At 38.4% G+C, this 16,360-nt stretch overlaps 1 protein-coding gene across 1 annotated transcript in view; it reads left to right on the forward strand.

The window, feature by feature from the left end:
* The window catches only part of CLINT1 (clathrin interactor 1), a 46,842-nt gene that overhangs the window by 15,351 nt on the left and 15,131 nt on the right, over nt 1-16,360 (forward strand). The window contains exons 2-6 of the mRNA XM_059860451.1: nt 10,066-10,170; nt 10,838-10,934; nt 12,403-12,511; nt 13,368-13,532; nt 16,056-16,230. Coding sequence (XP_059716434.1) covers nt 10,066-10,170; nt 10,838-10,934; nt 12,403-12,511; nt 13,368-13,532; nt 16,056-16,230 — 651 coding nt within the window. The remainder of the gene's footprint in view (nt 1-10,065; nt 10,171-10,837; nt 10,935-12,402; nt 12,512-13,367; nt 13,533-16,055; nt 16,231-16,360) is intronic.

The following is a 16,360-nucleotide window of genomic DNA, read 5'->3' on the forward strand; positions in this document are numbered from 1 at the left end:
ATACGTCCACTTCTTTTTGGACTGTGCAGCTGCTGTTGTGTGACCGTATTGTGTTGAACTTTGAAAGAGATTAAATCCACAGGAATAGGGGCTGCAGAGCAGTGATTCTAATCTGATGTACCAGATGGAAGCTCACAAGAGGCAAGGAGACTGAAAACCTGTGCAGGGCAGTAGCAGGATCGTTTTTATGTCTGGATCAAAACCAGCGTTACTGTTCAGTGTGTCACTGTCCCACCAAAGTGTCAAGTGTGGCCTCAATGGCAGCTTTTTCTCCGCTTGTTTGTGAAATTGGTTTTCATGCTTAAATTTAATCGGATTTGTCACAAGAATGCTTTGGGTGTAATTGTCCTCCAATTTCAAATAAAAATTTGACCTAAAAACGAAAACTGTAAACCAATGGAAATACTATTATGGTGCTCTTACTATGTAAATGAAAAGGAAATATTTTGATTCATTCTTCTTGCTGGAGTGTAGCATTTATTTGTGTAAGTTACCTTTTAAAGAATGTTTTTTGAATTAAGTATCATAAAATGACAACACTATTAAGCCTTCAAAAATGGAGCTGCAGAAATATGCATTTGCAGGGAAGATAGTCTATAATGGGTGAGGTTTAGGGCATGGTAACTGAAGAATGTGAGGGTGGATGTTTGGAATGATAATTTCCCATTAAAAATGGGGAAATAAAAAAAGGGTCTGAACTTTAAATGGAAGTACACTTGGTATAGCAATACAGACCCACAATCAGTATTATCAACATGGCAAAATTCTTGATGAGTTTGAGAAGTTATTTACTACCACATAATAAGATACATAAAGCAGCCATGTATCTGTTGGTGAACCACAAGGGATTGTTTTATGTAAGAGTATGAAGGTATTAACACTGACATACTGCAGGGAATCTGCAGTAGAACAGTTGAAATCAGTCTTAAATCAAGTGGGGGAGGAAGTGCTTGTTCCTTGCACAAATATGCTTTAAAACTGCCATGTTCCCATGCTTCACATTCCCAACATCTGCAAAAAATTCAGCTGTAGCAAGACATTACAAAACCTTTTAGGGGTGTAGCATTCTCCAATTGGGAACTTCTGAGAGGAGGAAACTTTGAAAGGGAAGACTTCAGTAAGGTGCAGTGCTGGTTTCTGTAAGTGAGAGGTCTGAGTTCTCTAACAGGCTGCAATTTAATTTTAAAAGTCACTGTTCTTTTTGACAGTGTGTGTGGTGGCTTTGGGGCTATTTTGTTTACTTGGTAGTCTTTTGTGATTAGAAGTTGTAAGGCACAGGAAGTAGCTTTATAGTTCCTTCCTCCCACAAGTTGTAATTCATTCGTGGCCATCAGGATGTTTTTCTTGGCTTATCTCTTTCTCTGCAGTTTGCCTTGCACATCTGCCACATAAATTATGAACCTGAACTTGAAAAGCTGAAAATGTATTTCAAATCCTACTGTATATAACGAAGATTGTATTATTAGCCAGGAGGAGTATGACTGCTCCTTGCCTAGAAGGTCTGGAATAATACCTGGCATTCATGGACTAAACTGGCTGGTGTCATATTTGTAATGGTTCTGAGGAGTGGCTGAAAAATAAAGACCTCCAAACGGTCAACTGCACTAATGTTGTGCTGTTACCTCTCTGTAACCTGAGGTATTTCACCAGACATTTTGGCAGATGGGTCCCCATCTGTTTCTTTGTTGAATGTGGACTGCTGGCTTCCTATTTGGTATCCATATGTTTTATCTGTAAGACTCTAAATCTAAGCTGCATGTTTTATAACAAAAGTGACATTACTGACAGGAGCAAAATGAAAATGCATTAAGTTTGTTACAGGTTTTTTAGTTAGTCTTCACCCAGCAAGGGGAGAGAGGCTGGCTGAGATGGAATACATGAGTTCATTGAAGGATAGAGCAGCCCTATCTTTATTTGGAATGCCTTCTCTGAATAATTGTTAATAGCATTAGGTGCATAGGTTCCTGCACATCCATTGTATTGTTTGGGATAACAGGTGGATAAATGATGTCCTCTGTCTGTGGACCAATCTGCACATTGAGCTCTCTAAGATAACAAGTGTCAGTGTCATAGGGTAGTGAAATCTTATCCCAAAATGCACTTTTAAATCTGATCCTGAAATGCATTTTTCTGTTTGACTTTGTATTAAATCCTTTCAATTTGTTGGAACACAGGTTTGGACCAGTGATCATCTGAAATGCCTCAGAGCCTGAAGGAAGGGATGCTGACAGAAACAAGTGGAGTTGATAGATGCTGCCCCTGGTTATGGGGTGCTGCTTGCTCCGTGTCCTGGCCTCTGGTGGTTTGGGAGGCAGTGCTGTGTGGGTCAGGAGCGGTTCTTTTTTAGCTCACCAATTCAAATGCTCGGTTGAAAGTATTTCATGCCCAGATGGATAAGTATTAAATGATTTTTTAATTGGCAAAAGTGTTTCTGGAAACTAATTAACAGTTTAATAGATGCCAAGATTCCTACACCTGGGAGTGGGGAGATGTATCCTGTACTCAGGCAAGTTGTGTAACTTTTTTATTTACTGTGTGTTCTCAGTAGTTGAAACTAACTTGTGCACGCAATTTAAAAAAGATCATTTAACATTAAAGCAGCTGCTTTGCAGCTTTTCCTCAATTTCTTTACAGAAACCTTTTAATCTGGATACTAAAAATAGTTTAGATGCATGACTCACAGGAGTTAAATGGTGAGATGAGGTGGTGTTCACTCCTCTCTGAGGGCTTCATCTTAATTGCGTTTGTGTCTGTGGGTGGGGGTCTTCTAGATAACTGTATTGTGAAAATATTGCCAGGGCCTGCCTTGTCTCTTCTCCAGATGGCGAATGTTCACTTGGCTTATTATATAGTGCATTCAATCCTTCACTCTTTTAAACAAATTCAGCTATAATCTCAAATGTCTAGAAGCAGCTCTATGTTATGTTAGTATCAATTTGCCTTAAGTTGTCACCCCTCTAATGGTTTTTGGGAAATCTGAGCACAAATTGCTGCTGTTGCATTTGGATAATACTCCTAAAACATGCACCATGAATCATGTGAGCAGGGACTCGTGGTCCCTTTCATGTTTTAGTGGGTGACTGTGGCTTCTCAACCAGGAGGGAGCTGTTGGGAAAATCAGCTGCTGGGAGACAAAGGTGGCACTTGAACTGCAGGGGCAGGGAGCTGGCCCATCCTTCAGGTGTGAGTTACTGCTGTCTTTGTTCAAAGCTTTACCGAGAGCTACCTCCGTGCTGGTAACACCCCATCCCTGAGAGAAAGCGCTGCAGTTGTCACCTGGGTGCCTTTCCATAGAAATGGTGGGATGCTTAGGTGGAGAGAGGAAAGGTGAATAAATGAACCATGTGCGTGTGTTCTTCTCTATTCAGTTCAAGCAAACTTCCTTGTGCTGTAACTTATTTTTCTCAACTATTTTATGCCTTTTATGAACCTTTCTGGTTGAATAATGCAGTCCACTCAGTTTTAGATCCAAAAAGCACCAGCACAGAGTTGTGGAATAGTTTCCTTACTGGGGTTTGTCCATGTGGAATGTTACTGGGATGGTCTCCTTTGCGATGTCACCAACTGAGGTGATGAGATTTGATTCAGAGTCAGTAACATCTGTTCTGTCATGACCAAATTTAAAGTGTGCTTTGCCTTTATTCACTGTGGAAGTCACAGAGAAGTCTTTCTAAAAATAAGGAAACTGCTAACAAAGTTACTAAAAGAATGAAGTTAAACTATTAGTAGGTGAGACTCACTATTGAAGGGATAATGTTGAACATGTTAATCAAAAGATAAAATCATGTTATGCCTGTTTTGGCACATTAAATAACAAAAGGTTGAAATATTTACTTCTTATAAGACTTGGACACCACACTTCATAGTGGTGTACAGTAACAGTTTCTCTTGACCTCTGTTAATCCAGACCCTGCCTGCTATAATAGACTAATTTCTTTAAAAAAAAAAAAACATTTTCTAGTGTTACTGTTTGTTTTAATAGCATTATGTTCATAGTGTATGTATGGTACATAAACATGAGTAAAGCTTGAATTTTTATTCTTCTGTGCTTAGTCCTTAAGCAGATATTTGCAGAATGGTGTCTCATTGGAAACTGTTAATGGTGGTAAAATGTACAAAGTTTCTCATCTCAGCTTTTAGCATTTTAGTGTTCCCAGTTGTAAAATTAAAAAAAAGGAAAACAGAAGGTGCATAATCCAGAGGTGTCCTTGGAGTAATAGTTAAAGGCAGAATATTATGCACATAGGAGTCCCATGTATACATGATATTGTAATTGGTTTGAAATATACATTGAAAAAAATGTAAGTGAGTAGCCAGGTTTCTAGTTCCTGCGGCCGAGTCCCTCAGCACAGTGGGCAGCTTCCCAGAGGCTTGAGAAGTGTTTCTAATTAGGCTCACCCTGTCCAATCCAATACCTTTATCATCACTATAAAGAAACTGTTGTAATGTCCCCTCTCTGTGGCTTCTGGCTATTTTAGTTGTCATAAGATTAGACCTGGCATTTCACAAATCTTCTGTGCATGTGATGCCCAGAGTTGTGCTTGTGCCCTGAGTGACACCACCCACATCAATGGCAGCTCTAATCCTGACCGTGCCTTTATGGAGTGCTCTGACTCTCGCCCCAGGGCATATTCAAGGCTTTTCTTACATTTTTTCAGGAACATTGGCAAAGATCTGTTAGGCTTTCTGATTCCTCAATATGTTTTCAAGTAAGTTCCATTCTGAATGGATGGATAGATATTTATTATTCTTTCATTACCTTTAGTGTATAAATGCCTCCTTTTCTCATGGTGCCTATTTTTTCAAGTGCAGGTTAGCTGTGCACACGCTGTTGAAAGGTTTCTGCATGTTTAAGAAACTGCTGGTGTTTGAGCATTCATACAAAATACTGTGTTTATTTGATATTTCAAATAATTGATGTATAACACTATTTCTTTCCTAATGACTGATTTTCTTAGGAATAGTTCTTCCAAAGAACATTGATCCCAAAATCTGGCCATGACCTGCAAGCTTCCTTCATGAGTTGTGATTTCATGCACTTGAATGTATTGTCAGGGTGGCGAGGGAACAGAGCACTACTGACCATGGAAAAAATGTGGAAAATAGAAGAGATGCTGGGAGGGAGGATGGAGTGGAAATCTCTGTGTGATGTTCTTTAGGGAAAACCATTGGCAGTGGAGTATTAACTCCTTCTAGTGCTTTATGCTGAATCCTGAGTTCTCACCAAAATGTTCAATCACAGAAACAAAAATTGTTGCATCTTATCCTTTAGCAGGTTTGGTGGCAGTGTATTTAAATCATTGCAATGAAATGTTGTTTGAGGGTTATTTTTAGAGTAGACATTAGCTGAGAAAATACTCTTCCCTTTATGTTGCTGACTGTATACAAAGCCTTGTACCCCACATCCATGTTTCCAAAGAGTTTCTGATTCAAGGTGTATGGTGTAGAGAGAATTAGGGTGGGATTCTTTTTCAGTTTGGAACCAGCAATGATTGATGTGGATAATTAGTTCAGGCACAACAAAACTAATTGTGATGTTACCAATTGGAAGCTATTACTGGAAGCAGTACAGTTATAGTTGTGTGTAAGTGATTGTAATCTCCTAACAGATAATTGACTTCTGTTAGAGCATATGAATCTGTAGAGAGCACCTTGTAGTCCTGAGCAATGAAAAATCTTCACTCTGAAACAAACTTTTCTATTCAGGATGTAGTGTTTATTTAATTTTTTATTAGCATATTGCGTGGAAGTACAATGATTTTATTTTGCCAGTGCAAAAGTAATTTTAAAAAAAATTCTTAGTCTGGAATATAAAAAAACCTCTTTTTCAGTAATTATTTTGTGGCTATTTTATAGGGGGAAAAAGAAAAAATAATGGTGATGAAGCACTAACATGTTATTGAGAGTAGAATATACCTCCTCATGCCCATCAGTATTGTCCTGAGCATTACAGCTTGGTTCATGTGTAAAATCAGAAGCCTGAGCAGAGTAAGCAGATATTTGTTGGAGTCCGTTGAAATGAAACACAAATAGAAGTTTTCTGCAGATACATTTAGCACTTCCTAGTGGTCATGTGTATTTATGTCCACGTTGTGGGTTACATTAGTATCCACTGATAGGGAGGAGGAACACGGGGCTGCTCTTAGTCTGCCTGGTTTGTGTGTCATCTCTGAAGGGTTTCTGCAGTCTGTAAGGTTTTATTTTCATGCAGGCCATCCACAAGCTGCCTTTCACTTCCCTGTTTCAAAGAAAAGTGCTGAGGAAGATCTCAGACCTGTAGGATTTTTGTTCTTCATGCCTGAAAGTTCAAGTGCTCTCAGACTATTGCAACTGTAAAGGTTGAAGTGGCAGATACTGGTGGATGTTTTGTACCTTCACAGATTGTCTGATCTGAGTTTTATATGAGGAGCTACAGAACTTCTTGTCCCCTCTTGCTGCCTGTTCTCCTAATACCAGCTAAACATCATTCTTACCTCAAATTACACAATTGAGATATGTTCAATACTGCTCTTCCCTTTCACATCCCTCTCCTCTCCCCCTCTTGCTTATTGTTTGTTTTTTTTAGCACAGTGTAGGGTAATCCACCAGGACCCAGATATCATCTTTACCTCAAATGTACAAATCTCAAAATGTAACTTTGAACAAAATTTGAATCTATCTACAATTGATTGAATTATTTGAAAAATGCAAACAAAATTGTGGACAAAGTAGGATTTAAGGTTGCATAGTACAACAATTAATTTTCAATATATGTCATATGATAGTTAATAAGATGCATGTAAAATTTTTAAGGGGAAATGTTTTTTTTTCTGCTGCAGTTGGAGATGGTCAGGTATTTACAGCTATTACCCACTGACTTTATTAGAAATGTCCATTTATTCACTTAAGAGGAATTTAGTCTCCGACTTGTGCTACCTGTTCAGTGTTGCTGTAAATTGCAGATGCAAACATTAAAAGTTGCAAGAAAATTAAAAGCATTTTGCTCACTGTTGTCACAGTGTTGCTTGTTCCATAGAGATGTGACAGTGCCCTCTCTTGGCTTTTGAAAACAATTTTATTTTTTAAAAAAGAAAATAATACTGAAATCACTTGGGAGGGGTACAATAAAGAGTAAAAATAATCTGTTGTCATTAATCTGTTTAAATGGACTTAAATGTAAGGCACAGAAGAATGTAACAGTTTGTGATGTTCATGTCAAGCCCTGTATTGCTGTACCCTTATTTTGGATGTAACTTTCAAAATATCTTTGTCCATGTCAGAAGTTTCTGTAAATGTTCTTGTCACGAGATTCCAGTGGTGCAGGGTCTCACTGGAGGATTTGGGGTGAATCAGATGTAGTCTGGCAGATAAGGGGGGTTGTCAGCCCTGCCTGGGAAGTTCCTGTCTGTCAGCCCCGAGCGTTGCACGGCCGTTTGTTTGCAGAGCAGCCTGTCCATGCGATCCAGCACGATTCCCTGGAAGCTGCCCAGGATAAACCAATCAGAGAGCCCCCCCTGGTGTCGGAAAGTGTCCTCGGATATTAAATTTATATCAATCACGGGAAGTCTTGGCAATCAAGCGAGTCACTTTTTCCCTTCACATCTGGACATAAATTATTTTTTTGCTGCAAAGGTCACAGGAATCATGGGTAGGGCAGGGAATGAGGGCCATAGAAAACATGGGAAAGGAAGAATAAAACTGTATTTCCACCTTTTTAGAAATGGTTATTTTTAAGTGACCTGGAATGATGCCAAACTATACAACAGCAAGGGTTTTTTTTTTTTTTTCTCCTTGAAGTTTACATTTGTTCCTGAATTAAATGTGGCTCTAAGATGCTTTGGTTTGGAATGGTTCGTTCCATTAGATCTCAGCTTGGCATTTATAAAAGAGCTTTCTCCTAGTTGCTGAGAACAATAACTTTTCTGCAGAGGGGTTTAGAAATCGAGCATGTTTCTGTACTTAGAGAGGCTAAACTGCACCCTTTTTCTCTTGGCATTACTTAATTTCCCTTGTTTTCCTTCCGTTTCCCCCTTCCAGCCCTGCTGCTGCTTTAGCCACGTGCCCTGAGCTCTTGCATAGCCAATGCTGCCATTTGTTTTTGTATACTAAGTTTGCATCTCTTCAAGCATTTTCTATTCTTAAATTCTTTGCTCTAGGAAATTAAGGAAATACTTCATTTTATGCTTCCCCCTCCCAAGTCTCCATCAAGTCTCTCAAACAAATGCAGAAGGAGGGGTTATAAAAACAAGTAGAACCTTTCCATTCAGTTCCCTGCCTTTCCTTGCTTTGGACAAGGGACCCAGTGTGCTGGAAGCTGCAAATCCTGGAGCTTTGGGGTTGTGTTTTTTCTATACATGGGGGAAGTAAAGGTGGGCTTGGTTTACATTTGTATGTACAGTAAAGAAAGTACCAGAAACAGAAGCTTGAGATGTATTCAGCATAAATGAATTTGTAAAACCTTAATTGCTGTTGTTCCAGACTGCTGCTGTGTTCTTACATGCTTATTGTAATATAGCTAGGTTCTGGGAGCTTGCTGATTATTTATTCAGTCATGTAGCTTATGCTCTCTTTAGACACAAAGTTGAATAAAATCATACATCAGGATCTGACAGCAGGAATTCTCATGCTGAGAATCCAAGATTAAGTCCAGAAATTTTATTCTGTTTTAACAATTACCTTCTGTGTCCCCTTTCAGACTTGAGGGGATTTCATTCTTGTTTCTACTGTTTATATCTCCCAGTTCCAAGATCTTTGCTATCCTTATGCCAAATAAAATTGAGCAGGCGTTGCTTGAATGCTGCATTGTGCAAACTCCTACATGGACAGAGGCATAACTGTTGGGATGGCTATTGAGCATCTTGATTTTTTTCTCTCCTTTTAGGTCATTCAGGTTCAGAAGAGGTTCTTAAGCAGCAAATGCTTTCTCCACATTGCATTATAAATCATTAGATCTTTCCTACAGGTTAATTCATTTGTCATTGTGGGTTGGTTTGCCTTGAAAGTACTCACAGGGGTTTTTCTTAGCTTCTGAATCAGTTATGATGTACTTTTAAGTAAACTTTCAAACTTCTGATATGCTAGGTGTAAGTGTGCTGTTTGAGTAGACTCCAGGTATGAAGGGAGAGCAGAGACCAGCAGGTCTCCTTTCACTGCTGATCTCATTGCTGGGGTGACTCCTGGTGCTCCAGAAGCAGAGAGCAGTTTTCAAATGTTCTCGCTGTGGGTGAAGCTTTAGGGCTGCTCTCTCCCCTTAAAAGGTGAGGAAAGTGGTTGTGCTATCAAACACATCTGGATGCTTTTAGGGGCACAAAGGAGGTTGCTGGGCTCATATGTTACCTGTTTCAAGCATTAATTAAGAAGAAATCACATATTTACTATTTTAATGTTAACATCACAGAAAAATTCTTTTCTAAGTAGGATTTTTCTGTGACCTTTTGAAGAGACAGCCCGAGCTTCTTGCAGTATTTGCATTGTTGTAATTGTAACTGAGTGCTCTGCAGCTTCTCTTTTGCTGTTTTCCCTTAATTAATTAAATTCAAGCTAGGAAACAGACTTTTGAGTGAATCTCATCTCCCTTACTGTAGTCTTCCATGTGATTTTTTTTTTGTTAGTTTTTCATTAACACCTGTTTGATACTGATGTTCTTGATTTTCTCTTGTAACATCCTTCCAAAAAAATTGCCTATGATTGAGTTAGAAAGCCTCTTGCAAATAACTCTGTACCATTAGAAACCTGTAAGCAAACCATACCTAGCTGCAGAAGCCATCAGCTGTGACTCTGGTGGTTTGGTTTGCATTTAAATTTGACCCAAAGCCATTTTTACTGGACTGAATCCAGCTGTAATGTAATCCCCAGTTTCTCATCTGTATTCTTGAAGACTAATAGAATAGTAAAACCTTCTTAAAGATAACTTAAATGTGGTGTATAGTGTCCTCAGGGTAACTTGTGCACTAAAGCTGTTTTCTTTCCTACTCTGTAGAGGTATCTCATTAAGTGAGATCTGCACTAGTGTCATTATTAAGTTTTCATGTGTTTCTCAGTTTTGATGCTAATCTTCATGTGTGTGAATTTTTTTTTCCTTTGCAGCACCAATGTGGTTATGAATTATTCAGAAATAGAGTCTAAGGTTCGAGAAGCAACCAATGATGATCCGTGGGGACCTTCAGGGCAACTCATGGGAGAGATTGCCAAGTAAGTGATAATTTGACTCAGTGATGAAGAAAAGAAAGGTACATTTTATATAAGAATGTGAAATTTGATGCTAAATCAACTCTATGGTATTCAGACTGATAATGGCCAAAAGTTGCTGCAAATAAAGTCTTAAGTTTTTTAATACATAATCATAGAATGTATTGAAAACTGTGAAATGAAAAATGAAGCCCTGGTATTTTTTAAATTCTTGATTTTTCATGTATGTATCCTCAGAATTCTTTCAATGTAGCTGATTTTTTTGGAGTATTTATTTTCAAAGCACTTTCTTGTAACTTCTACAAAAACAACAAAACATGTTGAATTCTGCCTTGAGCTTTTTCTTTTGTGTTAAAATCAGTTTGGAAGTTGCATGTTTGATCAGTTGCAGTGATTATTAGGGTATTCATATTCAGCATTATTTTCATTACAAATTAGTGAAGGTTTTTACTACCTCAGTTATTTAGAATTACTCTTTTCTTTTGTGGTCCTGGCATGTAAATGACTGATCTAGGAGTTAAAACAGGGACAGCTTTTTCCCTTTAATGTCATCCGATGTGGCTGGGCTTAGATCACTCCTGCCATCTACTGCCAGCCCCGAGTGTGAACAGGCTCTTGTGGCTAACCCAGGCAAACGACATTTCTGTGCTGCTTTTGTTCCATTCCTTAGGGCTACGTTTATGTACGAGCAGTTTCCAGAGCTCATGAACATGCTGTGGACTCGGATGCTGAAAGACAACAAAAAGAACTGGAGGAGAGTTTATAAGGTGTGTAAGGATCAGGGCTTGGTGCTCATGCAGTGTCCTGGTGGAGTTCTTGTTTGGATAATCCTACAGGGCTTTCTCCTCTAGCAGCATAGAATTTCTTCCCTAAATGTTTTATAATTCTGTTGGTGAAGTCAAAGGTGATTTTCAAATGCTGTATATGAAAAAAGAGATTTTTCTAAAAAAGAGATTTCTCTAAAACCAGAGTTTCTGGTCTTAGAGGCATGTTAACATGTTATTAATGAACACAACAGAGCAATTCCATTTTGCTGCTATTCAGGTATTAGAGTAGTGCTCACAATTTCAATTTACCCCAAGGAATTGCTATGAGCTCCACAAGAAGGAGATGTTAAGTTACTGTGCTATCAGGAAAACATTTTTTTGACAGAATTCAGGAATACCTGAAATAAAATGCAAACTATAATCTTAATTTTCTGTCAATTTATAGTGCTTTAAAAGTTGTAGTTTACCTTTGAGTGGGCCAAATTTCCTTGCAGATCTTACATGACAGTTTTATGTCCTAATTGTATTTTGGAAAAGATCAGAGTCATTTGCATTTTTTTCTTGTCTTTCGTAAAGAAACTTTTTGCTCAAGAGATTGTGTTGTGCTGCACTTAAAGTGGTGTTCAGTGTTCACTGAATTATGCAAATATAGCCTCCTTTTTTAGAATTGATGTATTAGAATAGGTTATATTTTGTTTTTCTTGATGCCAGGATTGTAGCAAGACACAATTAATTCTAAAGCATGGTTTGTGCTTTTCACAGGTGCTTGATGTTTTGTAGTCATAGTAATTGTTTTCCCTGAAGTACAATAGAAATTAATATTTAATACTATCACACATAACTACTTAATGTTACAAAGACTTCTTGGAATTGTTTATCAGGTTTAGATTGGGTGAAATAAAATGATAGTTTTAGCTGATAAAGGCACTACTTGAGAGAAAGAGCCTTATTTCTTTCTAGATATAAATCCTCAACTTAGAGAACTGAAATGAAAGTGTTACTTAAACTTCATTTGTTTTGTCACTTGTCTAAAGTCGTCCTGAAATGCAGTTTTGTATATCCATTGAATCCTGCAGAAGGTTTCTTAAATTCCTGTAGGATTTACCTTCCAGTGAAAGCCATTGGAAAATTGTGAACAAAGATGCAAAAGAAAATGCCTCATTTCACAGGTTAATTTTTTCTCCTTAATTGCTACTGCTTTATCTTAAAACAAGCAGTGGCTGATAAAGGTAATGACTTGTGATTTAATGGTAACAAGCTAAAGTTTTAAAAATACAGTTTTGATAGTCTAAAGAGCCAAACACTCATGTGCGGAAAAAAATTTTCCATGGGACTCATGTAATCATGTATTTAAAAAGGGAAGGTTAGTATTTACTAATTTGGGGAGGGGGTAGGTTTGGGGTTTTTACAAAAAGAGAAAGGTAGAGTTTTTGTTCATGCAATCATAAGATGCTTTGTATTTTTATAGTCTTTGCTGCTCCTAGCTTACCTCATAAGGAATGGATCAGAGCGTGTTGTTACAAGTGCCAGAGAACACATTTATGATTTGCGATCCCTGGAAAATTACCACTTTGTAGGTGAGCAATAGAAAAATCTTATAAGCAAATTAAAACAGTAGTTGGAGTTGTCAGTCACCTGAACCAGCTTAGAAGCTTCCCCAGTCTAATTAAAATGTGACTGTTGCCAGTTGTGTGAAGAGTGCAGAATCCAAGACGTGGGGCCCTAGAGTATTAATTAGTGAAGACAAGAACTTGCAGAAAAGACTGGCTAATAACAACAGAACCAACACAACATGAGTGTTGGGGTTTATATTAAAATATGCACTAGAGACTGGTCCCCTGTGGTGTCCGTAAAGGAATAGCTTTAATCATATGGGAAGAAAAGGTTAGAGCTCCAAAACACACACATCTGTTTGAAGCTGGGGTTTTTTCCTCCCACCAAATAATATTTACAGTGCAAAGGCAGCAAGGCCAGTGTGTGTTTTGAATGTGAAAAAGGCTGGAAAGGAGCACATTTAGCTTACAGTACTTCCCAACTGAAAGCAATTTTTCAAAAAATCAGTTCTGCCATGAGACTCACTTCTTGCAATGAAACTTGCAAAAACTGTGCTAAAAAGACGGGGGAAAAGGGTGATGTTTTGAGGGGTTAAAATTGTTCAAGTGGAGAATACAAATTGTGTCTCAGTCTTTGTTAATCTCTCCCATGTTTAAGTACACCATTCAGTGCAAACTCATTTATCTAAATTTTACGTTAATTAGTCCCTTTTAAAGAGATGCGGTGGACCTCATGCAGTTGTCACGAAATCTTTGGCTCTTGTGTTTATGATTCAAATTTTTTTATCAATTTGCTGTTCAGTATTGCTGCCTCTTACTTACTATTTTCTTTTTCCCTCCCGTCTTCCGTCCATCACCTCTGTCCTGCATTACCTGACAGATGAGAATGGCAAGGACCAGGGGATAAACATCCGCCAGAAGGTGAAAGAAATGGTTGAGTTTGCTCAAGACGACGATCGGCTTCGGGAGGAGAGGAAGAAGGCAAAGAAGAACAAAGACAAATACATTGGGGTGTCCTCGGACAGTGTTGGAGGGTTCAGATACAGTGAGTACTGGGCTGCCTTGGCAAGGATTGCAATCCACTTTTGCTTTCCCAAATAACACTGTTTGGAGCCTTGAAATGCATCTGTGCATTTTGTGTGAGTTTCCTGGAGTCTATCAGAGCTGTCTTTACAGGCACCAAGTACATTACTCCTTGCTCCCTCATAGTCCCTCTCATAGTGTGTAGCAGGGGTCTGAGCTTTTGTTGGGGCTTCCATCTGATGTATCCCAGCATGCCATCCATGATCCAGCTGCCAGTCTGTGTTTTCTTTGGCCTGAGTAAATCCTTGGCTGCTTTTAGTAAGGGATGAGTACCAAAGTCCCAATGGCACAAGGCTCTATTTTGCTAGAATTGGTCATTTCTTGAGAGAAGGGTTTGCTGTAAGAGCTCAGTAGTAGCTGTGCAGGGCTTAAACTTTACCTGTTTGCCTGATGCTTTCTGGTTTTTTACTTTTCTTATCTGTGAGCCTTCCACTTAGATTTGATCCCTACTGTTTTTGACAGGTTCCTTCTCCATTCTCCCTTTTCCTCATATGCAGAGTAGTTAAAAATTTCCAAGGCAGGATAATTCTTGTTTTATTACATTCCTTTAGGCTTTTGCTACTTGCTTGGAATTGTGGTGATTCTCTTTTTAGGAAATACTTATGAGTCACTGTATTTGTACTTTTTGTACATGTCCCTTTGTTCTTCACTGAGCTTATCTTTTGACTTCTCTGTGCAGAGTCGTGATCTATCCTTGTAGGCTGGGTAGGATCATTTCTCCATGTGCTCTTTAGGTATCATTCAGGTTTTTTAATTTAAGGGACTAGTTTCTGTCTTGTATTTAATTTTTGTGGTAAAGGATTTTGAATTATTCCTTCATGTGTTGAGTAAAGATTTTTAAAAAGTTTTTCCAGCACCCTTACCCAGGTGAGATTTCTAATCAGAAAGATTCTAGTTATTTAAACACAAAATGCTTCCATTAGGATTTTTCGTCGGTTTATTTTGTCCTGAAAATACTGAGCTTCTAGTTGGTGCCTATTTTAATTTTAAAATTTGTATTGCACAGTAAAACCCCTCTAAAGGAATCTGCATTAAAATGCTTGAGAGCCTGACATAAACTGAAATAAGGCCATTTTATTCTCCTGCAAAATTTAACAGCAGTACATTTCTGAGTAGTGTCTCCTTTTCCAATCATAAAGATCTCACTGAGTATCTCATGGATTTGTAGCAGGTTCTCTACTGGAAAAGTTTTATGGATCTAAACAAATATTATTGGAGACTTGCACTTAATGTCTTTACTAAGAAAATATACCTTATGTGATACGAAGTTATCACACAGGTACAATTTATATTTTGCACCTTGTAGTGCTGGAATAATCATTTTCTTTTTATTAAAATGGCTTAGTTGAATACATCTTGAACTTCACAAGAGATGCAATATCATTTGTATGTAACTTGAAGTAGGGATTATTTCACTGTCCTTCCTTTCCCCTACTCAATTTTACCCAGCCTAGGTAAAAAAAAAATAAAAATCACTACTGTTTCACATTTTTAAAAGATGCACAAAAATTGGCTTGTTTCATGTGTATGATAGCCTAGAATATAAAATGTTTGCCTACAAATGTTGTCTAGAAACTGAGCTGGTTTGGTTTGCTTTATACACCTGTATTTTGTGCAGAAGGTCTGATACAAGATCACAATACAAGATGAAGGGTGCAGTACTTCTGATAGTCAAGTCATTGTTAAAATGTTGGGTTTTTTTCATTTGAATTAAAGTCAAGTTGGCTGTGTGTGTACAAACAAGACTTCAGTGTTTTAGACTTCCTTGATGGGATTGTACAACAAATGTGCTAATTTCAAGTAAAACTGTCAGCTGTTTGTAATCTAAAATACCAGTATGGAGGTCTGGAATACTAAATTAGAAGAAAAAGTTTTTCATTTCTTGATAATAGTGCTCAGGAAAGATGTTCAGGTTATTCAGTGGCCCCTGAAAAGGTGAGTTGCTTTGCTGCCTTTTGTTTTTTCATCTCTCTTAAAAATTTTTAAAACTTTTTTTAATTGCTGAGTGGAAAATGGAAAGCTATTATGCACATTCTTTCAGTATTTTGGTACTGATTTTCTGTGTTTTAATGTCAGTGTATAAAACCCCTGGTGATCACTCGGCTCAGCCAGGAGTGGAATATCCTGCACTTAGGGGCTGTTCCAGAAGTGCCATGTGCCCTTCCTGCTCAGCTGCTCCTGCAGCCAGGGCTGCTCGTGCCTCTGGTGCTTCTCCAGCAGAGCCCAACAGCGTCCTGATGTGCTGGGCATTGAGCTTGTGTCATTGCCATAAGCAAAAGTCTTTTAGCCTTCATCCCTGCCACTTCATGATGGGCCTTCCATGCTGTGCCTTGCTGTAATAGAGTTGATTCAGCTGGGGGAGCTTTGTTTGCTGTGTGAGCTTGTACAGCTCAGGTGTGTGGGGCAAGGGGGCTTGAGAGGGATTCCAGAAAGGCCACAAGCTTTTTGTTGGTACCTTTAATAGTTCTCATCTTTGTCTTACTAGGTGAAAGATATGATCCTGAGCCCAAGTCCAAATGGGATGAAGAATGGGATAAAAAGTCAACTTTTCCTTTCAGTGACAAGTTAGGGGAGCTCAGTGACAAGATCGGCAGCACCATTGATGACACCATCAGCAAGTTCCGAAGGAAAGATAGAGAAGACTCTCCAGAAAGGTGCAGGTACTGGAGTTGTTTTACCCTGAATTTATCTGTGAGATTGCTCTTAGGAAGCAGCTTGACATTGCTGGATATAAGCTACAATCCTCTGCCATTCTTTTTGTCTGTAGGGGGAAGCATATTTGGGTTCAGT

This window comes from Haemorhous mexicanus, chromosome 15 (assembly GCF_027477595.1).
Source record: "Haemorhous mexicanus isolate bHaeMex1 chromosome 15, bHaeMex1.pri, whole genome shotgun sequence".
NCBI classification, from domain to species: domain Eukaryota; kingdom Metazoa; phylum Chordata; class Aves; order Passeriformes; family Fringillidae; genus Haemorhous; species Haemorhous mexicanus.